The 24515-nt window shown below is 54.7% G+C and overlaps 1 protein-coding gene across 1 annotated transcript in view; it reads right to left on the bottom strand.

Moving 5' to 3' along the window:
• The window catches only part of DLGAP2 (DLG associated protein 2), a 190724-nt gene extending 169516 nt beyond the window's left edge, over window positions 1-21208 (bottom strand). Inside the window, exons 1-6 of the mRNA XM_054565854.1 lie at window positions 21017-21208; window positions 19924-19995; window positions 15642-15841; window positions 13480-13575; window positions 5069-5160; window positions 4016-4128 (exon numbers count right to left, since the gene is read on the bottom strand). Coding sequence (XP_054421829.1) covers window positions 4016-4128; window positions 5069-5160; window positions 13480-13575; window positions 15642-15841; window positions 19924-19995; window positions 21017-21208 — 765 coding nt within the window. The remainder of the gene's footprint in view (window positions 1-4015; window positions 4129-5068; window positions 5161-13479; window positions 13576-15641; window positions 15842-19923; window positions 19996-21016) is intronic.
• Between the last annotated feature and the right edge of the window lie 3307 nt (window positions 21209-24515).

The raw sequence follows: 24515 nt of genomic DNA on the forward strand, positions 1-24515 counted from the left end.
TAACTAGTTTAATTAAAAAATGGGCCAAAGACGGGACCAGACACTTCACCAAAGAAGAGGGAAGCACATGAATAGAGACCCCATGCCGTCTGTCACCAGGAAAGCGCACTGAAGCCACAACAAGACCACTGCATGCCCGTCAGAGGGACAACGTCCGGGCACTGACCACGCCTGGTGCTGCGAGGACGTGGGCGGCAGGCGGGGTCTCACGCAGTCCTTGGGAGCACAGGCAGAGCAGCTGGCAAGGAAGACACGTGGGGGTTTTTCACAAATTAAGCCCAGTCTCACCACAGGGTCCGGCAACGACGCTCTGTGGGAAACAAGGTGGAAACTTGTGTCCACACAAAATCCCTGCACATGGATGTGCAGCAGCTTTGCCCAGAACGGCCACAACTCGGAAGTAACCGCGGCATCCTTCAGTGGGTGGCGGGTCAACCGCAGTGCATCCAGACAGTGGGATGGCATCAGCACTAAGGAGAAATGGGCTCTCGGGCCATGGGAAGACGTGGAGGAGCCTGTGAAATGCATGTGACTGAGGGAAGGAGCCAACCTGAAGAGGCCGCAGGCTGTGAGTGCCACCCTGTGACATCCCGGAGAAGGCAAGGCCACGGGCACGGTGACAGGTCAGGGGTTGTCAGGGCTGGGGGGAAGGATGAACAGTCTAGTTTATAGTGTCCAGTGTGTAGTAGAATATCGGTCTGATACTACAAGGATAGACACATGTCATCATGCATTTGTCCAAACCCAGAGAATGCGCAGCACCCAGAGTGACCCTGCTATCACCTGTAGACCCCGGCGACACTGACATGCTGGCGGGAGCTGGTCAGTGAGCCTGACCTTCAGCATGCCAGGTCTCCCAGAGGAGTTGCACGCGGTGTCTGAGCATGGAAGCGGACCCCTGCCGCGCCCGCTGGCTGCACTGGGACGGCACGCACAGGGCGCTCCAACACACCCTTGTCCCGAATATTATCCCGTCACAAATGGATCATGATGAGAAAAGTTACAAATGCAGGCATCCTTACAAAAGGACCATGTACATTAATTTTTCAGAACACTGACCAGAGCTTAGAAGCAGCGAACCTTGGCGCACAGAGGCTTTAGATGGGCTGCTCACGTGAGCCCACGGAAATGTCTCTACAGCTCTGCCACGTCAGCTTGGGCGAGGCGGCCAAGCCCCGCGTCCAGACACGCTGAAGCCGGGAAGGCACCCTGCCTCCCCAAGACGGGGCTGATGCTCCCACTGCCATGTCATTGACATGGAGCACGCGGCCGCTCCTGTGACAGGAAGTGCAACCACTGTGAATGTGTGTGTGCGCCTGCGTGTGTTTGTGTGGGTGTGTGTTGGGGCGACAAGAATCACACTGACCCCCAGCTACTCGGCCACTCAAGCGCCTCCATGCGCTGAGCGCCAGCACCGGGATGGACAGGTCAGGGTCTTCCTCGGGCTGGTCGGTTGCCATGGAAACCACCGGCGTTCCAAGAGGGGCAGCCGTCCCCTCCCGAGTCCCAGCGCGGGCCGGCGCCTCGCACAGACCTGGGGCTCTGCAGACGCTTTTCCGGGAGAGCAGATGGGTAATTGTGTCACAGGCAGGTGCACAGACGGAGGGCGGGGGGGGGGGGCTCCACTGTGAAAGGGTGGCGTCCCCTGCAGGGACTGACCTCCTGGGAAGACGCCTGGCAGCGCCGGCCCAAGGGGCCATCTCCGCCCAGGCCCCGGGGCCTCCATTTCCAACTGCAGACAAGGCTGCACAGCGGTGCCATCTAGTTGATTAAATCTAATTAAATGCATCTGCGGTGCGAGAACGTTGGCGAGCCCAGGCCGTGTGCAACTGAGATGAATCACAAGCCCACGTCCATTTCCTCGGTCATTTGGCCCGGCGACAGGCACGAAAGACGCTTCCTGATCATTCTCCTTTCTACTGCTTGGAGAAAAGGTTAGGGTTCTCCGGAGATGGAGCATGAGCGAGTGTGCGTGAGTGGAGAGCGTGTGTGAGCGTGTGCCAGAGTCCCCTTTGAATGCGGCTCTTCCACCTGAGCACCCTTCCTTCCCAGCCCCCCAACCCACGATGTGCCCCCTGACCAGCTCTCCTGTGGCCGCCCTTCTGCTCAGACACAGGAGTCCCATGCGGCCCCCGCAGGTAAGGTCTTCCATCCCCACGGCCCCCGCCGGCCAGCATCGGGCTGACAGGAGACTCCTGCAGTCACGCTTCCTTCGCCAAGGGTCGCCTGTGGCCAGATCCTCCCCCCAGCAGCTGGACACGGCTGGCCTCGGGGCCTCTGTCCCCTGCACCTGATGGATGGTGTGCATCACACCTGACCTTTCAGACGTCTGCCATCCCTGAACCCAGTGACCTTTCTTCCTCTTTCTGCCATCTGAAAGTGTGAGCGTTTTTCTAAATTGTTCTTAAATAAAGTCCCTCCTGGGCTCTTTCATGCCATGCGGGTCTGGGTCACCCCAAACTGTGCCCCTAACTGGGATGCGGCCCTTCTCTGCCCGTACCGCTCGCAACGTGCACCACCACGCTGTCCGTCCCTGAACACGGGATGGGCGACGCAGGCACCCCAGGCCAGCAGACCCCAAACTCGGGCCCAGTCCCAGGAGAGGGCGGGAGGAAACGCCGCCCCCAGGGAGCTGCGCCTGCCTGGCGGGTGAGACAGCCCCCAGAGGCCACCTTGGAGCAGCATGAGTGACAGTTCCCAGGAAGAATGGGGCAGAGCAGTGTACAGGGTCCTGGAGTCTTGACTTGGGGGGTGGGGGATGCAGGTAAGGTAGCAGGTACAGAGAGAGCTTTTTTAATCCTCACCTGAGGGTATGTTTATTAATTTTGGAGGAGGGAGGAGAGAGAAAGAGAAACTTTGATGTGAGAGACAAACATTGATCGGTTGCCTCCCTTACGTGCCCCAGCTGGGGATCGAACCTGCAACCTTTTGGTGCACTGGACAGCACTCCACCCACCTGGGCCCCCTCGGCCAGGGCCAGAGGGAGAGTGTTATCAAGGCAACCGTGTGGTGGATACAAAGCAGTCAAGTGTGTAACAGAGAATGAAAGAAGGGCCCAGGATGTGTCCTTTAGCATGGAATCGCTGTTTGTCAGCCATGCCTCCGCGGACCCCACCGCCGACAGCACCACGTGTGGAGAACACGCCTGCCCCCGCCCGCTGGTCCCCTACAGGCCTGCTGGGCTGCTGTCACGCGTCCTGTGCCCAGAGCATGCGGCCTGGCTTGGGAACCTTCTCTGACCCCCTCGCAGAGTCTGACCCAACAAGGCGCCACGTGCACACTCGCTGTGGGGACAGAGGGCCTCTCGTTCCCCGTGTGATATTGCTTAAGTCCAGCTGCGCCCAGCCCCCAGCCTGGGGATAGGTAGGCAGCCGGCTAATTGAAAAGCCAGGGCTCGGGCTGCGGTTTTGTTTTAATGATTAGCAGTGACCGGCGATCAGCTTCCACAGAACAAAATGAAGAAACGTCCACACTAATGGCCATGCATTCCAGCTCTCAGGGCACAGATGGGCTCGGAATCAGCTTTTGCTACAATGGAAAAGTGTGGCGCTGGCTGGGCAAGAGGAAACGCGGCTGAGAACCCTGAGTAAGAAAACGCAGTCCGTAACCAAGGAGACACGCGGGCCTGTGCGCATCACACGACCCCTCGGCCTCCGTGTCTGGACCATCCGCCCGGCACAGGAGCTCCCCAGGCTCCATCGAGTGTCCGGTCACGTCCCTCCTGATGGCGGTTTCATCTGCTGAAACACCGTCGTCTCATCCCTCCTCCTGTCTGGCGTTCTCTTCATGGGCAGGACCTTCTGTAAGACAGCGCGTTGTTCTGTGTCCCTGCAATGCCTTCAAGCAGGAATCTACCTGCTGGGGATCCACCATCAGCTGAGGACATACGTCTGACACAGAAAAGTTTGTGGAGCAAATGAGGAACACATGAGTGAATGCTCATTGTGTTTACATTTTCGCAAAGAAATAAGAGAGAAAAATGGCACAAACACGGGGGGTAGGTGAAGGGTCAGACTGAGACGAAGGAGTTGTTGACCGCCATGAGATCGCTGTGCAGGCGCGTGGCCCAGGGCGCCCTGAGACCCTCGATCTCGCCAGGCTCCCACGGGCCCAGGAAGCCAGTCCAGTCTGGGGACAGGAGAGCCAAGGCCATACTGTCGTGGACAGAGGGTCCTGGGCACCTCTTGGAAGGGTGGCTGCCTTTCGTTTAAGCCCCGGCTCACAGGCCATTGACGAGGTCGGCAGAGTTGGTGACAGCCGCAAGCCGCTAGTCATTAAAGGAGATTTTTCTGGGACATTACCCCAGAACTGTCCCCTAATTGCTAACAAGGGGATTTGGACATTCACATGATAAAGGTCACTCTTGAAATACCGTGGCTGGCGCTGCCGGCTTCTCTCGAAGCCTTGCAAAGACCCAGAGCCAGGAAGCGTGCGTCCTTCCCCACTCGTTTCTTTAATTGGGGAACAAAGATCTAAGACAAAAACCTAATTTAGTCAGTAAAGAAATCATGTTGGCTAACTATGATTTGAATCTATTTTTTATCACAATGAACAGTAAAAAGCCATTTAAAAAAAAGCGAAATGGCACTATTAGAAATTCCATGTGCGCCTGTGGCGGCCGGTCTCTCCTGGGCGCGCGGCGCCCTCACACGGCGCCCAGGAGCCCCGAGCTCCCGGGCTGACGAGACTCTGGACTTGGTCAGACGCGCTTTCCAGGACTACCCGTGTGACCCCGAGACTTGTCTTTCTTTGGCCTGCTGCGGGCACGGACTTCGTTGACTGATTTCCGAGGGCTGAAAATTAATTCTTGAAGACCCGCCTCCCGTTCCTGGGATAAAACCTCAGCACTCAGCCACCTGCGTCCTCACTCCACAGCGCCCTTTCCGTCCCCAAACAGACAGAACCCGGCGCCCTTCCCAGGACCCTGAGGCTCACCCGCGACCCCATGGGGCTAAGGTGACACACGTTTCATGACCCTCCTTGACAAGCCCCTGTGACTGTCCTCGCCGGCCCCCTCTGTGGGAGTGCCCGGCCCCTCAGTCTCCCTGGTCAGCCCCTGGTCACTCACGTTCAGCCAGCGTTTCCAGATTCTGGGCCAGACGTCGGCCCAGCGTCTGGTGCTGGGTGTACAGGACACACACAGCTGTTGGGACCCACATCCTGGGGGACCAAGAAGAGAAGACAGCATTGCGGGCTGAATGGCGCCCCCGCAGGCCGAAACCCTAACCACAACACTTCAGAGTGTGGCCTTATTTGGAGATCGGCCTTCACAGAGGTCATCGAGTTAAAATGAGGTCATGTATGGTGAGCCCACCAATCCTGACGGCCGTCCGGATAAAAAGGGGAGGCCCGGACACAGACAACCACAGAGGCCACACGGTGCCAGAGACACAGCGAGGACGGCCCTGTCCACATGGAGGGGGGAGCCCGCCCTGCTGGTGCGCCAGCTGTGGCTGTCCAGCCGCAGAGCAGGGGGACAGCGATCCAGTGGACCAAGGCCGCCTGGTGCGGGCCAGGGGCTCAAGAGCCCCAGCAAACAGAGACATGTGGCCCAAGGCACTGCGGGCAGAGAGGCCAGAGCAGGCCCGCCGTCCTGGAGACACCAGCGGCCACCCGGATGGGGAGGAGCCGGACCCTCCCACTTGCACCGTGACCGCCCAGGGGGCCAGTGGCCTGTTGCCGTGAATGCTGAGCACAACAGGGGACCGCGGCCCTGACGTCCAAGCATCCGCGGGCGTCTGCGCTGCTTGCAGGCCACGGAAACACTCCGCCGTGAGGGGAAGGCACCGCGTCCCCACGGTGGCCGGCCTCTGCGCTGCCAGCTCTGCCTGGTTTGTCGCCCACGTCACCTGTGAAAGGAGACGCCACACTCCAGCCGGGACCTGCTGGAAACCAAGATGGCTTCCCAGCCGGCTTGGCGGGAGAAGTGTTGCCTGCTCACCCTGCGGGCCCTGAGGCAGGTCAGTCAGAGTCGCGAGGAGGCCCAGGCAGGGCAGGGGCGCAGTGAACAAGAGTCTCCCTCTGTGAGACCCGGGTTAAAGAGCAGGGCGCACGGCGGGCACTGCGCGACGTCACTCACAGGCGTTGTAACCAGGGCACATGGTCCCCCACCTGCCCCTTTGGGCCCCATTTTAGAACATGAGCCGAATTATTGGGATGACGTGCACCCCGAACAGCGATGTGAGGCCAGGATAAGGTTCCAATAACGTGCCTTGTAAAACCCCCAAGCCATACTGTCCCCCAAAGACACAGAGCTGTGAGCTCAGGTCTCTTAGAAAGGTTTTTTGTACGAAAGCAGACAAGCGAAAATATCAGTTCCCGGGCTCGCAAAACTAACGGTTCTTGCACAATAAAACAGAATTTCATTAAAATCTAGACACAGCTAGAGCCCCTGAAATTTAGTCATAAACAAGGAAGGGGCATCCCTTTGAAAAAAGTCATCACCTATCCTACTAACTGCCACCAATGAACATCACAGGCAGCCAGGGCACCGGAGACGAATTGCAGCCACCTGGTCCGCAAAACCCTGGGTGACCTGCTTCCAGCTTCGCTGGGGGGCCTGGCAGAGAAGGACACGCCCAGCTCAGGCAGGACGGCAGCCCTGCCTCAGACACGCGGTGTGTGCCGTTCCTCACGGAAGCTGCCATTCTAGACGCTTCTCCCTCACGGGGCAGCGTCCAGCATCCTGTGCTGCCAAGGCCCGTGACGAGAGAACCTGACGCAAGAATCATGGTGTGGGGGCAGGTCAGAGGCCACAGGCGACCCTTGGCGGTCAGCTCTGTCCTGCTGTGAACTTAACGTGCAGCTTGGCAGAGCCTCCGGGGTATTTACCACATGTGCCCTTGCCCGGGGGGCGCTGGCGACACCCCTTCCTGGAGTCACTATCACTGAGGAGGGCCAAGGGCTCAGAAAGAGCAATACGCCCGAGTCCCAGACACGTGTCCTGAGAACCCGGCGCGGACGGGGGTGTAATAAACTCAAGCACGGAAATAAAAAGGAAGCCGTCCAGCCTGGAACGCGTTTAAGAGTTTCCTCACTAATCTCCCATCGTGTGCAGGCAGGCGCCGCCCAAAGAGACAGAGAACCCACTCTTCCCAAGTCCGGCTTTGAGGGAGAAAGGCCTCCTGGGGCCCAGAAACAGCGCCTCTCGCCATCGGCTCTGAAAACGGTCACAGGGCTGTGCCAGTGGCCGGTCCTGTTCCTCCAAGGGTGGGAACGGTGTGAGAGGCGGCGCTGGGTGAGGGAAACTGTCACTAAGTTCATGGGCTTGTCTCTGAATTCTGTAAAGTGAAAGAAAGGCATTTTTGTTAGAAGAGTAGTTTTTCTTTAAAGATTTTATTTATTTATCTTTAGAGAGAGGGAAGGGAGGGAGAAAGAGAAGGAGAGAAACATCCCTGTGTGGTTGCCTCTCGTGAGCCCCCAGCTGGGGCCTGGCCTGCAACCCAGGCCTGTGCCCTGCCTGGGAACCCAATCAGTGACCCTTTGGTTTGCAGGCCGGCGCTCAGTCCGCTGAGCCACGCCAGCTGGGGCAAGAAAGCCATTTTTAACTGTCATGTTAGCATCACTGGGACAAGTGTGCTGACCATCAATCACACCATTACAGCCCAGGGTCTCTCTTTGGTGTCTGTTCAGCGGTGGTTGGAGGGCTTCATGGTCTTTTACTTTTCATGCTGCTATAAAATGATTATAAAATATGCAAAGCCCAGTGATGTACACAACAGTCTCTTTGGAATCTAATATTATTACTAAGGCAATAAAACATGCCAACACATACCTGCTGACACAAACAACACATGTATTTCACACACACATCCAGGTACATGCATGTACATACTATGTCAGATTGTTAAAACATTAGCTATCCTGTTCTAAATATCCTTATTAAATGTTTATCCTAAGCTTTCAATGAAACAGTAAAAACTGTGAAAAGTATTTTTTTTCCTAAAAAATATTGTCTCTTGGAAAATAAAATTTTGTCACAGGCGAGGCGATTCTTCCAAGGTGGCGGAGGCAACAGTCTCCTCCTCCTACTGACGGCAACCGAAGGTTCAGAACGTGGCCCCCCAACGCTTTGTCCCCGGCCGCAGCCCTGAGGCGGCCGAGGGCAGGCACGTCACAGCGACAGGCGCATCCCTCGAGCTCAGACACCGGCAAGAGCCGCTGCCCTGACTAACCATGGTCATTGTGGGCATCGCGGCCGCGCAGGGCTGGTCCCTGCCGCCGCCGCCCTCCGGCCCTCACACGTCCTTTCCCAGTAGAGCCCCTTGGGAGACAGCAATTTTGCGTCCTGAGACAAGAAAAAATCTGGGTGCACACAGAACACCCTGCTGTTGCCCAGAACCGAGAACAGCCCCAAGGGTGCTGGGCACCAAGAGCAGAGGCGGAGGGACCCTCAGTGGGCATTGGGACCACCCGCGCAGCAAGGCTATCGCCCAGCGTCATGACAGCAACGCGAGGTACAGGCCTGAGTTCATAAAGACGCGCAGGGAGAGAAATCGATACGAAGTGCCTTAAGAAGAACACAACTGAAATACCAAGAAAAATATAACTGGGTAAGTACTTGTTGATTTTCATACAGCGAAACAACAGGTATGTGGTAATGTTTTGTTGCTTCTGGTGAGCACTAATCTGTTCAGAAAGTATAATTATGTTTTTTATTTTATCTTCCAAAGCACAGCAGCAGCCGGAAGTCTGAGTGCGGCGAGCAGACTCCGGGAAGGCGGGACAGCGCAGGAACAGGGAGGGCCTCGCACAATCAGCTGAGAGGGGGGCCTGCGGCCAGGCAGGCGCCCATCGTCCCAGCAGGACGCTGACTCCGGACGACACATCAGCCAGGTCTCCTAAAGGAAGAGCTGGCCCCTGTCTCCTAGGAGACAGACCTCTAAACAGCCCTCCTGTTCGCCAAGGCCGTTTTTAAAGGAACACGTACATTTTTACAATAATAACAGACCAGGTCAATGTGCCACAGAAACACAGGATGTACAGACCTTGTTAAAAGAATACCACATCCCGGGAAATAACACCAAGTCTTCAAAATTCTAAACCCACATGAAAATAGGGGCCTGAAGGCCCAGCGACATACAACTGGCAGCCTGACCCTCCGGAGGGGAGCCGGCTGGGCCGCGACAGCGCGTGTCTGAACCACCGTGGCCGACGGAAGCAGCTGAGCTGGACCCGGGGCCGCCACCCCAGCCCCGTGGGGCATGCGCCGATCCTGACACCTGAACACTGGGAAAGGCGGAGGAGCGTAAACCCCAAAGTTACAGCAACTGACAAAACTGGAGAACTCGGAGGGAGGAGGAGAACACAGAGCAGGAGGGAAGCAGTTCACGGGTGTCCGCAGGGAAAGCCGTGCAATCGCTATGAACAGCAGCACAAGAGTGATATCTGTTTCACCCACTCACAGCTGTCAGCCTGCTTTTGCCCAACCGTTCATTCTTTAAACGTTTAATTAAAAGAATAATATTTTACGACATCTTATACTAGCAGGGCTTTGACCAGGATTGTAATCATTGTGGCAATTTTGCCTGTTTCTGTCAATAAGTTCACAACGCAGTGTCTAAGAAAACCTACTATGTGAACACAGTGAATTAAATTAAGTACTTATAAACTGCTGAACACTTTTTAAATTGGTACTTAAGTGCTTAGAAAATTTTTGGTTGTTAAACCCGTAATGCATTAGTTAGCCATGAATATAGAGTGCAGATATGTGGGGAAAGGTTAACTGTTAAATGCTAGAATAAAGCTGAATCACGCCATAAAGGCACAGCCTTAGTCGGGGGTCAAACAAAAGGCGCACAGAGGAAAGGGACCTGCCACAAACAAAACGAGGATCCGCGGAGTGACCCTGGGGCCGCGCTGCCCTGCCCGCCGCCTGCGCCCCAGGTCGCGAGGGCCTGGTCCCCCGCACCGGCACACCAGGACTGGCCCAGGCAGGCCCTTCAAAGCGGGGACTCCCAAGAGCGTGAGCGTTGAGATGCCGAGTCTCAGCAGGGCAGGCAGGAGGCCTTCTCACTCCAGCGGACAACCGCGCGTGCCCAGAGAGCAGCGTGGGGGAAGCTCGAGGGGCCACGGTTCAGCCGGAAACGGCGCTGAGTGCAGCACCCACCGGCCGGGCCCACACTGTGCACTGCGCGTCTTTCCCATGAGCACCTGGAGGGCAGACGCATCCAAGTTCGAGACCAGAGGAAACGTTCTCCAGAACCTCACAGCGGTCTGTTGCTGTTCTGTTTTGTCCTTACAGAATGTTTAAAATCTAGGTGTTTATTCTGTTATAAGGCTAGATCGGGGCAGGCACCCTTTACAGGAAGGAAACGTGGTCAGACCCAAAATAAAAGGCCTCAAATGCAGTGGAAAAAGTCTGCGTTTACTACACTCAAGTCACACATGCATACATGTTCAAGTTAGGACCATGAACGAGCCCAGTGCAATGTATGAAAAGCCAACAGATGAACAACTGGCCAAGAGAGGGAGAACAGTTTAAACCAGTGCACGTAAAACGAAAGCCGCACTCATAAACATACTTGCTCTCTTAGCTCTCTCTAATTCGTTCAAGACTGCGCAGAGTCACAGCGCCAAGTTCCCTGGCAGCAAACCCAGGGTCCGTGGGAACCTGCTCCAAGTGCAGCTAAAAATCTTGCACGTTCGCCTGAGATGAGTACAAAATAATACTGAATATAAACTGTAATTGAAAATAATAATAAAAAATAAAATGTGAAAGAGGCTCATACATGAGGACCCCCAAGACACGGCCGGGTGCATCTTCAGCTGGGTCCGTGGGCAAACTGGCCAGACACAGGACCAGGGAGGCCGGGGCCTCCAAACCGCCGCAGAACCACTCAAGTTTCCAGACGCCGTCCCTTAGAGAGAAGGAGAGCATGCGGCCAGGCCGCCCGGGCCGCCTGAGAACTGGGAGGCTGCACTGGAGGGGCCTGCCTGTGGTGGCCTTTCAACGGTGATGTGATGTTTAAATTCACATCTCTGAGAACATTTCAAACCCCAGACACTGGCCTGCTGGGCTGGAGAAGCGAGGCTCGGTCGGGGCGGCAGTGGATTCGGTCCCTGCAGCCCGGGCGGCACCGCCACCTGGGACACCCCCTGGGATTCCCGGGGTCCCGGCCCCATGACCTGAGTCACAGCGACCAACACACGACCCCCTGCCCACGGAAGCCACCCCGAGTGCTCCCCACCGCGCTTCACGCTGCGGTCACGGGCTCCCCCAGCGCGGCGACCCCCGCGACCCCCGCAGGAACAGCCTACCTGAGCGGTCCCCATGCTGCTGAGGGGCGCGGGCCAAGGGCCGCAGGCCGGGGATAGTCACTGGCAGCCGCTGGGTCACGGGCAGCTACGGCCACGCCTCAGACCGTGGGAAGGCCTAGGATGGGGAATAAACAGAAATGCCGAAAAGATGATTAAAAAAGGATCAACAATCTCCCGCATTGGGAAACATGCACAGGCATCAAAAACATGACTCTGGGCAACGATTAAATCCATCAAGAGCAGGGATAACAAATAACATACGCATCGTGAAAAATACCTCAAAGTAGACATCCTGACTTCAAATGTTCAATCCAATAGAAACAATAAAACTGTCCTCAAATCAAGGCTGATGATTCCTTGTGCACCTTGGTAGGTCCAAACATGCAAACGGAGACTCGTTTCGCAAGGGACCCCGCAGGGCCCAAGGCACAGCCGCGCAGACCCAGGGTTAACCCAGGGTTAACCCCGACGGAGGCCACGCCCAGAGAAAGCTGGGTGTGGCTTTAAAAAAACAAAGAGGCGGCAGTCCAGACACTTTGATAAATTATGAAATTCTCAGCCCCTTTTGTTCACTGCCTGTTAATGCCAGAAATCACCACCGCCCTCCCGCCCGCCTCCCGGGAGGAGAGAGAGGAACCAGGAACGGGAGGTTTTGGAGACACTTGTTTGCGACATCACGCTGGGAATGCATACCACCCTTTCCTTCTCGCTGAGCTACAACACCCTAAAACACACACTTCCCGCACCCCCCCAAAGCTACAGTCTGGCTATGCTAATTTTCACGAAGGGTGGAAGAGGGGCGCGTTGCGTGCCATGTTCTGAAAGCCTTGTTTTGTCGCCGAAGTCTCTGACCGAGCACCTGTGCGACCCCATGTCACTAAGTGCCACCTACTTATTTTCCAACGTGCCTCCTAGAAAGGTAAGAAATCACCTGGGTTTTGTTTGCACAAGCTCTGTCAGCAAATGTGGATTATAAGGTGGATCCACGGACTGGAGAGCAAGCTTGGTTTCCAGGGACCAGCGAGCACACAGCTGTGTGACGGCCCCTCCAATCGGGTGTCTGTCACGGCCCACACGCCCGCCCCGGACAGCGGCTCTGCTGCCACCCGCACGAAGCGTGCTGAGGACTCCCCCCACCCCCGCACAGAGAGAGCTCTGCCTTGGACCCCGGAAGCGTGCTGAGGACTCTCCCCACCCCCGCAGAGAGAGAGCTCTGCCTTGGACCCCGTCGTCAGCCCTGCAAACCCCCCACTGTCAGGCACTTATTTGGGCTTTTCCCAGCTTCTCCGACTCCTGGCCGTTCTGCACCCATCCTACATGCCTCCCAGCGACTCTGCAGACAGGCCTCTGAGATCGGAATCGCTGGGTCACAGGATACACATGTTCTTGGCCCAAAAGGCTGCCAAAACATTCTGCCCATTGATGCGTCCCGTGTTACCAAATGTTTGTGCTGAAAAGCAGTTCTCAGTGTGTTCATGAAGTTTAAGGGTCTTTTAATATGAATCTTAGTTAAACGTATTTGTGTCAATTGCCTGTTCCACACATTGGCTTTTTGGGGGATAAATTTTAAATTGCTCGCTGGTACCTCTTTCTATGTTCTGGACCACGTGTCCACTGCACACGTGTTTTCTTTATTTGTCAGGCACATGCTGACTTCACCGCAGTGGTTTTTCAACAGCTTAGGTGGGTTTACTCTCGTGTGTGTGTCCAAGCTGATCCCTTCCTTCCTGGCTTCCATGAGCGCCATTGTCTGAACCACGAGCCACTGAGTTCAGACAATGGCATCTTCTGGCACGGCTCCTGGCCCACGGACGTGTCTGCCAACACACCACAAGGCCTCATCATTGGGTCTTAAATAGCCATTTTACTACAGGTACGAAGCACATTCACTAACGCACCTTAAATTCAGTGTTTTCCCAGCCTCCAAGGCCAAATGCCACCCCTTCAGCCTGGTTTCTCAGGGAGTCAGTCCATGGGTCCACGTGTCTTCCATTGGATGACCTACTGCCCCGTCTTCTTCAGTGCCAGAGGCTGACGGGAACTCCGCAGGGCCACACACGAGGGCGTGCAGCTGATTCGATTCCATCTGGTTCTGTCGGGTTCCTTTGTGACGTTCACTCCATAATTACTGACTCCTTTGTAACTCATCACTCCATCATTATCGATGTAATGAAAGCATCACAGGCATCTCATGATCAGCCGCAGAAATCAGCCTCTGACCCGCCTTCTCCAGTGGCGCTGCCCTGTGTCTCCTGCACCTGGGGGTCCTGGGGCCGCTCAGCCGCCTTCTCCCGGGCCAGGCGATGGCTATGAAGCCTGCGGGCCAGGCCGGAATGAGGCAGGAAGGGGTGAGAATGGGGGATCTCACCCACCGGCCTTCGCAGTCGGTTGTCAACGTCTGATGACGCACACAAGACTAGCGTAGACACCACCTCGTGGCCCAGTCATGTTCGAAATGCCGATGACTTGCCTGAGCTCCACACCTCCCCTGCGCCCTGTGACCACAGCTCCTTCAGAGCCAACGGCACTCCAGGAGGGGAGGAGGGCCACCCATCCCCCTAGAGAGGTCTTATCCCTTCTGGGGAGACGGTGTGACTTCCAGATGCTGCCGCAGAAGAGAAGGGAAATGTTGTTCTCTCAGGCTCCCTTCGTTTTCAAAGGCTTGAGTCAGGTCAGTGCACAGCAGGAACGCGAAGCCATGGCGCTAGCTTCCCCCGAAGTCCCGGCTGCCTGGGACGCAGGGACGGGAGGTGGTAGCGATGGGGACGCTCCGGTCGGAATCAGCGTCCTCACCCACAAAACAGAGGTGCGAGTTGGGGCGGCAACCAAGCTCAGCACCCCGGGTCCGCCCCACTGCGTGCGCCCAGCGTCAGAGCGGGAGGCCTGGTTTGACAGCCACGTCCAGATGCTGTTGTCAGCCGAAGATGCCCGTCAGCGTTTGCTCTTCCATCTGCACACGCGTCCCCAAGTAACAGAGGTGCGTCCCTGAGCCCGGGAGACGGTCCGGGCGGGAGCTGAGCTGGGCCACGTTCAGCGAGGCAGCCCACAGCCGGCGAGGCTCAGACACCAGCCCACAGTCACGTCCGCGGTGTCAAAAATCATTAATAAAGAAACTGAACAAGAAAACTCATTATACCTTTTTAGAGTGGATGGTCATGTTGAAAACAGTAACAAATGTATTTTGTAAACAGAGGTTTTGGAAAATTGTGATGTGGTGTAGGATGTAAGACAGATTCCAGAAAAACAACTGACAGTGTGACCAAGTTTCACTGAGAGAATGCACTTTAAAACCAACAGGTGGCGACGGGCTGTGTGCAAAACCCAATTATCAGCATCAGGCACTTACAGCTTCATATCCGAATTGTTTCATAATCACTATATTGCCGTGAACCTGCAATGTGTAATAGTGTGCACCAGATAAGTTACTCCATATTTTGCTTAACATTTTAATTAATGACTAAAAAGATAATAAACAGCACTTCGGTACTACGTGCATTTTGAACAATATTAAACTATCCAGTGTTGTAAGAATCACTGAAATTGGGTGAATTGAAGGGCCAGTCTCAGAGCACGAACAGACGCGTTTGAAAGGGGTGAGGGTGGGCCGCGCAGGACACCCCGCTCTGCAGGAGGACGGGCCTCCGTCCAGAGGGGTCCCGTCCCGCCCCAGCGGGCCCGCCCCGCGCCGGACAAACGGCACGAGGACACACTACCCTTTCTGGAAAGTCAGGTATACAACAGCCCTTCCCGTGACGTCTGTCACAGAACAGATGTGGCACGCGCGTGGGGACCGCGGCACTTCTGCCCCCCGCTGCGACGCCGGCTCCTGCCGGACAGCCACGCGGCCATTCCACCCCCACGGAGACTCCTCTGGTTTCAATGAAGTCAACGCATATTATTAGACGCGCCCTAACTTACACCAAAAAGAAATTTTATCTGCAATCCTCCCATCTTTTTTCCAATGTGGTATCACCAAATCACCACTTTAAACTAGACAGGGTGGTGCTGCCGAAGAAGGGAAGAAAGTGCCCAAAATACGGAAACGGCAGGAAGTAAGCCACACACACAGGCCCGTGCACGAGAGACGGACACACACAGACGGACACAAGGGACACACAGAGACACACAGACGACACGCACAAGAGACACACAGAAATACGCAGACAGGCACACAGTCACACACAGACACGCGCGAAACCCCCGCCCCCCGTGAAAGAGGCCGTGCGCGCCGACTCTCAGCCAGTTACTGGAGCCAGGTATTTCCTCAGCAGGAAGAACTTAGACCAAATACAGGGCATAAAAAACAAGGCTGGAGATTAGGGGGCGCGGTTTGGAATGGGGAGGAAGAGCCCTCCGGGAACACGGCTGTGCGCAGTGATTACAGGGGTTTCCGTAGCAACGTGTGACCGCGGGCCACGTGCTGCCGCAGACGCCACGCGCGGAACAGGAGGAGGAAACCTGATTGGATTCGAAAGGCCCCCAGCAGCTCGGCGTCGGCACGAACGGCGTCCGCGGGCGAATCAGGTGTTTCCCTCCGAGGCGCCACGGCTGCGCTGTGCACGCCGGAGGGTCGGCCGCGGACCTGGAGCAGACGGCGGGGCGGGTCCGGCCGGCAGGCCGCCCCCCGGGGCCCAGAGGCACCGCCCCCCGCCGTCCTGACGCTCCGCAGGGGGCGGGCGGGCCCTTTCCCGCCGCGAGGCCCTCCCCAGGGGCGGCGCCCTCCCCGAGCCGCCGCCTGGCAGAGCGCGGCCCGCCCGGTCCCGGCGTCGGCAGCCGCTGTCGGACGGTGAAGTCGGACGTGCGCTCAGGATTTGCCCCCCGGACTGAACCACCGGCGCCCGGGGTGGGGAGGCAGCTCAGGGGCCCCATCCGCAAACGCCGCCCAAGACGGGTGCCGAGAGCTGTCCCCACACGGGAGGCCACCGGCACACACCGGTGCCGCCGATTTAAAGTCACTTAAACTGCTCGCGACAGGTCGTTGTGGTGTCGTCAGAAACCACACCCGCACCAGGCCAGGATCTCAGAGACGGACGGGTGACCGGCGGTCCTTTGGCACTTGCGGAAGTCACGGTCAAGCAACGCGACAGACACAGCACTCGTCACACCAGGGTGGTCGTGGGAGGGCCCGGAACGGCCGTCCTCACGCCCGCGACAGGGGGGGAAACAGCGGCGTGCGAAGCGGGCGCGCGTGGACGAGGGTGGGGGCCACGCTGACGCCGGGCGGGGGCGCCAGACGCGCGGGAGTCCGTGAGGAGGCCGCGCAGGACGCAGGGATGCGACAGGCAGGGACGTCCGGGGGCCGGACGGCGTCCGGTGTCTTTCTGACAGGCTCTTAGAAGGAAAACCAGACGGAATTGAGGGAGGAAGAAAGAACCGACGGAAGAAAAATTCCCAAAGCTAAAGGCAGAGAAGCAGCGGGAGCTTGGAGGGGCCCGGGGAGGACGCGGGGGCGTGGGCGGGGGAGGCAGGCCAGCCCCCCGCCCCCGCCGTCCCTGCACTGAGCCGCGGCGCGCGCCGGGGGCGGGAGACGGAGCCCCGAGGGAAGACCGGCGGCGGGAGAGACTCCGTTACCTGCGCCGAGCGGTTCTGAGGGGAAAGGACTGGGAACGTAGGTTCCAGTGCTCAGTAAAATTGGATTTTATGTGGGAATAAGCATATTTTTAGCCACCCAAGGAGGCTAAAAGCTTTCCCACTCGCAGATGTTAACAAAGACACTCTTTAGAAGACAGGCAGCAGCGAGAGGAACGTGAACGCGAAGGGGCCACGGGGGAGCCCGTGGCAAACAAGGGCGGGGGTGGGGTGGGTGGTGAGCTCCGTGCGGGGGGCCGCTGCGGGCCCCGGTTACACAGATGACCCTCTGGGACTGAAGGGCATGGCGTGTCCCCGCGGGAGGACCGCGGGATCCTCGTCGTGGAGGAAGAGGAACCAAGGGAGGGAAACGCTCCACCACAGCAATGAAAACGCAGAAATTCCCGACAGACAACGAGCAAACGGAATCGAGCGGCGTATGAAAACAATACAAAACTCTGAACCGAAATGGTTCAATATCAGGGTATCTATTATTTTTTTCAAGAGGTTTTAAAGAAGGGGAAGAAATGTATTTATACAGGTGCTGAATAAGTATTTAACCAACTTCTTGTAGCTCTATGGCAAACAATCATGCTGTGATTGAAGTCATTTTTATTAGAGTCAAAAATAAGACAAGGAAGGGGAGAAAGAAAGGAGGGAAATGGGGGACATATGTAATAGTGTCGACAAAAAATTTTTAAATAAAATATCAGTATGACACAATGCCAAAAAATAAAACAAGGACATTCATGATATTTTAGTACTGAACAGCCTGCTAGTGATCCTAAACCATGCAATAAGACCAAAAATACAAATAAAAGTATTGGAAAGGAAAAATAAAATCAGAACTGACTGATACATTATCTAATTAGAAAATCCAAAGGAATTGGTAGACAGCCATTTAGCGAGCCTTTAATATGAAAAGGATTAGAACAGCACAACCCAGCCCTGGTTGGTGTGGCTCAGCGGACTGCACCCTGCCCTGCGAACCAAAGGGTTTCTGGTTCGATTCCCAGTCAGGGCATGTGCCTGGGTTGCCGGCCAAGTTCCCAGTAGGGGGCGCAGGAGAGGCAGCCACACTTCCCCGTTTCCCTCCCTCTCTCTCTGTCCCTTCCCCTGTGTCTACAAATAAATAAATAAAGCCTTTTAAAAAAAAAGAACAGGACAACTTTGAAAATGGGGAAATAATAGGAAAGGGTGATTTCAGAAATAATACGTGATCATCATGCAAGCACTGGTATTTAATAAGATGATGTGAGAGTGTTCAACCTCACCGTCATCTTGGAGTTTTAACAGAAACAGTGGGAACCTCAAAAATTGTAGAAGTCTGAGTTCGTAAACGGCATCTGTCAGAGTCACACCCGAGGACTCATCGTAAGCAGCTGCCTGTATTCAAAACGACAAGCTTGCCAGGCTGACTGTTGCTATCGTGGTTATTGCAGAAAGAACAAAGCCACTTGTGTCCGTGGTGGGGGAGGGTTACACGGCACAATGTGTCCACACTGAAATGCATTACGAGAGTAAAAGTGGTCACATGACCGAACTATAGGACATGGCAACGAGGTGCAATGTCTGGCCCTGAACTGCAGTCTGTGCGCTAAAAGGGAAAAATGCATAAAAGACATTTTGGGTCAACTGCCGAAACTGGACTGTGCATAGTGAACACATTATCGATGTTAAATCTAAAGGCGGTGCCTGTCCTGTGAATATGAAGGGACTGTCCACATTCTTAGGGAAAACACGGAAGAATGCTGAGATAAAGCACAACGATCTATGCAACTTGGTGTCACAGTGCACAAAAAACAGACCACACGCGGAGAGGGAGGGCACAAACGGGGCCGGGGTGGGGGGACAAAGCGGGACAAAGCCTTGATGGGCCAGCCTGGCTGAGGGGACCAGTGCTCTCGCTACACTTTTGTCTTAAAATGTCCTTACGTCTGAAATTATTTCCAAATAAAAATGTGTTAAAAAGGAATAAAGTAGACTTTTATGAGGTTCACTAAAATAGATCTTTTTGACAATGCAATGGAAACACTCGTTGGAGACCAGTGTGCCCCACTCGCCCTCATTAATGTTAGAAATCTGCGAAGGGGCACTTACACGCGCATCCGGTTCACACATGTGCATTTATCCACATAAATGCACAGAAACACCAGGTCCCGGCAGCGTGTAGGGAGGCTGAGATGCAGAGGGTTAGAAGCAGACAGCCTCAATGCCCCTGGCTTGTCAGCGTCACCAGGAATGAGGAGCGGGAGCGGCCGCCACCCAGCACCCAGGACAGAACCAGCAGGGGCCCCCCCAGGTGTCAGGGCCACTGCGGGTCAGCCCCTCCTTCCTCTCACTTCCCAGCTCCCCCATCTTCTGCGCGATGACCACACCCCTTTAAAAACTAAAAAGTTACCAAAGGAAACAATGCCATTACAGTACAAATCTAGTGTCAACGACAATAAAGAATGGTTCAAAAGCATGTCAAATAAAGGCAGGGCAGTGGGGGACGAAATGCTGCGCCATCTCTCCGAGCCGGCCCGCCTGCCCCCGGGGTGACCATCCACACAGGTGCCCACACACTCGCTCCTTCATAGAGTGCTTCTGCAGGTGAAACCGTGGGGAGCAGGAGGGCTGCGGGATGGGGACACGTCTGAGCGGCTCGTGTCCCCTGCTCCGTCGCTCTGACTTAATCCTCCATCTTCTCCCTGAGCTCCATGCCTGCAGGGTCCCAGCCTCCAGGGCCGCCCTGTCCGTTGGGACCAGCCCCACCCAACCCAACCCGTGAAGTTACGTGATCTTCACCACTGTCCTCAGGAGGCAGCTGTCACCTCCCCGTTTCCCACGTGAGAAAACAGCGCTTCTGCGGTGGAACCGGGAGTGTGGTCTGCAGCCCCAGGTTTGTGTTCATGTTACACACAGGGACATCAGCCATTCAGAGAGGCACCCAGTACCCTCTCGACGGCCACTCCTGCCGGCTGGGCCTGGGTCCCGCAAACTTCTGCACCCAACACACCGCCTCCCGAAGGCTGCAACGCACACTAGAGTCACTCTGAGTGTCCACCGACCAAGGTGACATTGCCCGCTTTGGGGGACGTCTAAAATCCCTACCGGAACGTCTCCCAGAAAAGGATGAGCATGATCTAAGATGTCGGCCATGGAAGTCGGCTTCTGCAAGGGCGACTGTGGGGGAGCGAAGGACAAGCCGCAGGCGGGGGCACATTTGCAGTCACTTGTCCGTCAAGGCTTTATGCGCCCAGAATCTATAAAGATCCCTCAAAACTCAGCGGGAGGAAAACAGGCAGGCTGAGGTGTAAGCACGGAGAGACGTCACCTCGCCAGAGGGCGAATGGGGGCGGGAGGGTCCGTCTGCCCGGCCAGCGTGACAGCACGGAGCCCGGAGGCTGCAGCCCTTCCAGGGGGCCAGAGCGACCCATGTGCTACCTGAGGCCCAAGGGCGTCTGCCAGGGAAAACCTCGCAGAAAACACAGCAAACACTTGGCAGAAAACGTCTCAAAGACAAATGAGACTGGATCAGGTTGGACAGAGCCTGCCATTACTGGGTGCAAATAGGTGACTTCTGGTGTGTTTCTTTATTGCCAGTGTTCAACTACACTTACAGGAATTTCTGATCGAAACCCTGCCTCCCTCCAGCTCTCACTCAGCGTCCAGCCGCACTGACCGCGCTGCGCCGTGTGGCTGCTCCTTAGGAGAAGCCGCAGGCGACACAGGACATTGATTTCATCAAAGCTGTGGGTGTCTGTGAACAGCCCTTGTCTGCTGCACAAGATAAAAATGTCAACATGAGCTGCCTGACAGCACCCGGAACAGCACGAAACTCCCAGGGAAGCCGCGGAGGCTGCCAGTGGCCAGGCCACAGGAAGACTGACCCCCGACCCCCAGCGACCCCCACTTCTCTGCAGAGTAGCATCCAAGAGCTGTCGCGGGGAAAGCACAGGGTTCGAGTCAAGATGCGGGTGATGCCAAGCGTCCCCGTCTGCCTGGCGTGACTGCCTCTCCTGCCCCAGAGTGGGGAGCAGGTGGGCGGGACCCAGTCCCAGCCCAGGCTGGCCTCCTGGTGACCGCATTAAAAAAATTAATGTGAGTTTCATGATCCTTCAAAACTATTCAATTTTTCAAAAGTTCAAGTCATGCATCATCCGCTCGGAATAAGCCGATGACAGGAGGGCTCCCCGGCCCTGACCTTCAGCTCAGGGCGCAAGGCAGGCCTGTGTGCCACGCCCGCCAGGTCCTGCGAACAGTCCTGTGTGTCTGTCTTTTTCTGAATGGTGCACACATGGGGGATCAGGCTGTTTACTGTCCTCACACCGATGTGGGCACAAGAAAAAGCTTCAAAAGCTGCCATGGTTTCTAAATCTACGCTGTCTCCCTCCATGGTCGTTCTGTCAAGGCTCGATGAAGACTGACTCGACACAGAGCAACACATGCATGGCTGTGCCACATGCGTGGCCTGGCTCCGAGGGTGTGGGCCAGATCTGCCATGTTCGCTGAGCATGTGGTGTCCACACTCTGGGCTCATTTCACATGACTGACCTGAAATCACAAATGTCGATGTGGGGAGACACCCCCCAAAGCCCCCAGCCCCCCGCCACCCTGGGCTCCTGTGAGAATGTCCCAGGCCCTGCAGGGCCTAGGGACAACATGCCAACAAGGAGATGCTGTAGAAACTAGACCCAGACGTGAGTGCCCAGTGCGATGGCTGCTAGCCCTGCGCTGTGCCTCCCAGACAGGCCTGGCCTGAGCTGGGGAAGCAGGCGGGTGGGCTTGGCCTGGCCAGGGCCAGCGGAACCCTCTGTCCTGAGAGGCAGGAGGCTGCCCGCCCGGGCCCCACCTTCCAGCTCTTTCCTCCCAGGCTCACACCGTCCTTGCTGACCCAGGCAGACAGCGTTCATTTTTGTCCTTCAAGTCTTAACTTCTGTTCCTCTTTCCTCCACAGAATTGGACCTGTCACTACGTTTAGGTTTAAAAGATTCCTCTCTTTCTCCGCATCTACACATTCATACATATGCATGCATACATGTGTATACAATCCAGATGTATTTTTTAAATTTCGTGACATAAAAATTCTAAATGATAAACAAATTTCTACTTGACTCAATTATCATTACCCTTAGAGGTGCATAATTGACTCTAAAATATAAATGTATTATATATTGATGAATGAACATAAACATTAAAATTGAATTGGAAATGTATCTCTTAATGAGATAGAGATTTTTTCCAATGTATTAATGTCCTGCTGGATAACTGTTACTCCTTGGTGAGGAAAACAGTTCAGCATGTGTCCTGTTTAGTAGCGTGCCCAGCGCCGCGGAGCAAGATCTCATCACAAGGCGGCGACAACCCAGTGTCCTGTGCAGCGGTGACCTTCATTCCCGGAGGCCCGTCAGACACCGCTGAGCACCCCCGTCCAGAACCACTTTACTGATTAGGTGGGAACGCTCTGATATCCCCTTCCATTCCTGCTGGAATCAGGAAACTGGGCATTAAAAGTTAACCTTTACCCGCTCGCTGCCGTCATCACGTGGGCCCATGGGGGCCGACTCCCCGTTCTCCCCAGGCCACGTGCCAGGCTCACAGAGCTGGAGGGGGCGAGCATGAGAACGGGGGAGAAAAAGCTGTGGGAGCACAACTCAAGCACCTTCCCAGGGCGATCTACTTTGAAAAAGCACGTAGGAACCTTAGTAACAGAAAATTAACTTCTTTAAAATGCTCCTGTGTCGCTCTCCCCATGAAAATCCGTGATGCACGTAGGAGCGCGCGTCTCAGGTCCGTGAAAGCGAATAAAGGATCCACAGCCCTGACTTCGGCCACCTGCAGGGGGCGCCCTCGGCCCCAGAGCGCTGTGTTCCTCACTCCGACTTGAGGAGTGGCCAATGCACCGCCTACAGGCGGAGGGAAGCTTTTCTCCTATCCAAGCAACAAACCCAGCCATTGGCACGCTGCAGCTCAGCCAATGAGAGGACTCCTACTATTCTCCAATGAGGATTCAGCTTTCTGCTGCTGTGACTTCCTGTCCCGCCTCCTTCCTATAAAGGCGTTTCCCTGCGCGCTTGCTCCGCCGGCTGAATGGGAGGTGCCAGTCGTTAAGTAAGCCGATTGGCCCTTCTTCAGGTTTGCCGTTACATTCTGCTTACTAGCAGTTCAAGGATTGCTGTGGTAAAATTAATAAACAAGCTCCCTTTCATATTCAAAATGTCAAGAAACTCGGTGCTTTGCACCCACCTTTTGAAACTCAGAAAAGTCATAAGGGATATTAACTATTTTCCCATGTATACAATGTCACAGGATCATTTTAAAAGTATGAAAATAAAAGACTGAACCAGGGTCAATGAAAGAAATGTTGGCACGCATTTCGATTCCCTGCAGAGCGGCCTCCCGCCGGTTTCCAGGGGACGGCGTGGAAGCGAACCCCAGTCTGCGACGTTTCCCGCAACTGGGAGTTGGTTCGATTGTAAGAATCCCCAGCAGCAGAGGCTCCGTTACCAATATAACAAAAATCTGACCCAAATTTGTTTCTCAATTTTATCATGAGTTTAAATATTAAAATGAAGTAGTGCAGAGAGACTAATAATTGAGGATGGTTAACCCTAAAATATTTATTCACATGAACTATCTTAACATTACAATGTTTTAGGTATTTATAAATAAGTGACAGGCTGGTGACACACAATAGTTATTAGTTGTCATCGACTCCCAGCACAGGCTGGAGCCTTGCACGGTATAAAAGAATAATTCAAGCAAGAAGTTCATCGAGATATCAGCTTTTAAAAGTTAATTGTGGTATTCCAACGAGCAGAAACCGGTGCGTTGCTATCTTTTGAACGATAGTATTATCTCCTAAATGTATTCAACGTTTTGTTTTAAACAAAGGAACAAAATTATACCACAAAAATCAGGGTAAATGAATTTTGCTGCAGAAAAGTCTAACATATGTCAAGAAATGAGACTGTAGTTCCCATAGCAACAATTACACAGGCCTGTCCACCAATGCTGGGCATGTGTTTTGTATGGCTCCACCAAGTAACTTAATTTCTCACCTGTTGTGTAACAATTCAACCCAAACAGTGCGTCCCGTGAACTCCTCCCCCCTTTTCCCTAACTCCTCTCAGAGCCCATCTCCGAACGTGGCGCTTTGGCAGCGCTTCCGTTTTAAGAGGGCTCTGAACACTGCAAAATTAATTACATTACTTCATCACACTTGGAGTGTGCGTCAAATGCCTTCATATCTTCACACAGAGTTTGCATTTGTAAGCTCCTTACTAAAAAAAGAGTTAAGTAGTATCCATTATTTTCTTGGATGTTCTTTACACTTCTATAAGTATCTTTAGAAATCAAACTTCTTTATTAACCAAAGTCAAGAAATAACCAAAACAACATTAACAGCACTTAAACAATAGAGGAAATACAAGCAAAAACGTTTTAACACAAAATTTTAATATCTAATTAATTTAATGCGTTTCTACATCTGACTCTATTTGGTGTCCTGTGCCAAGCAGTACAACACTTATTAGTCACCAACAGGAAGCATTTTTTTTTACCCTCACCTGAGGACATGCTTCTGGATTTTTATTTTATTTTATTTTTTTAGAAAGAGGGGAAGGGAGGAAGAGAGAGGGGGAGAGAAACAGCGATGTGAGAGAGAAACACTGATTGGTGGCCTTCCATAGGCACACCCACCA

Source organism: Pteronotus mesoamericanus, unplaced genomic scaffold, assembly GCF_021234165.1.
Source record: "Pteronotus mesoamericanus isolate MK-2021 breed Mesoamerican mustached bat unplaced genomic scaffold, CSHL_Meso_final contig_169, whole genome shotgun sequence".
NCBI classification, from domain to species: domain Eukaryota; kingdom Metazoa; phylum Chordata; class Mammalia; order Chiroptera; family Mormoopidae; genus Pteronotus; species Pteronotus mesoamericanus.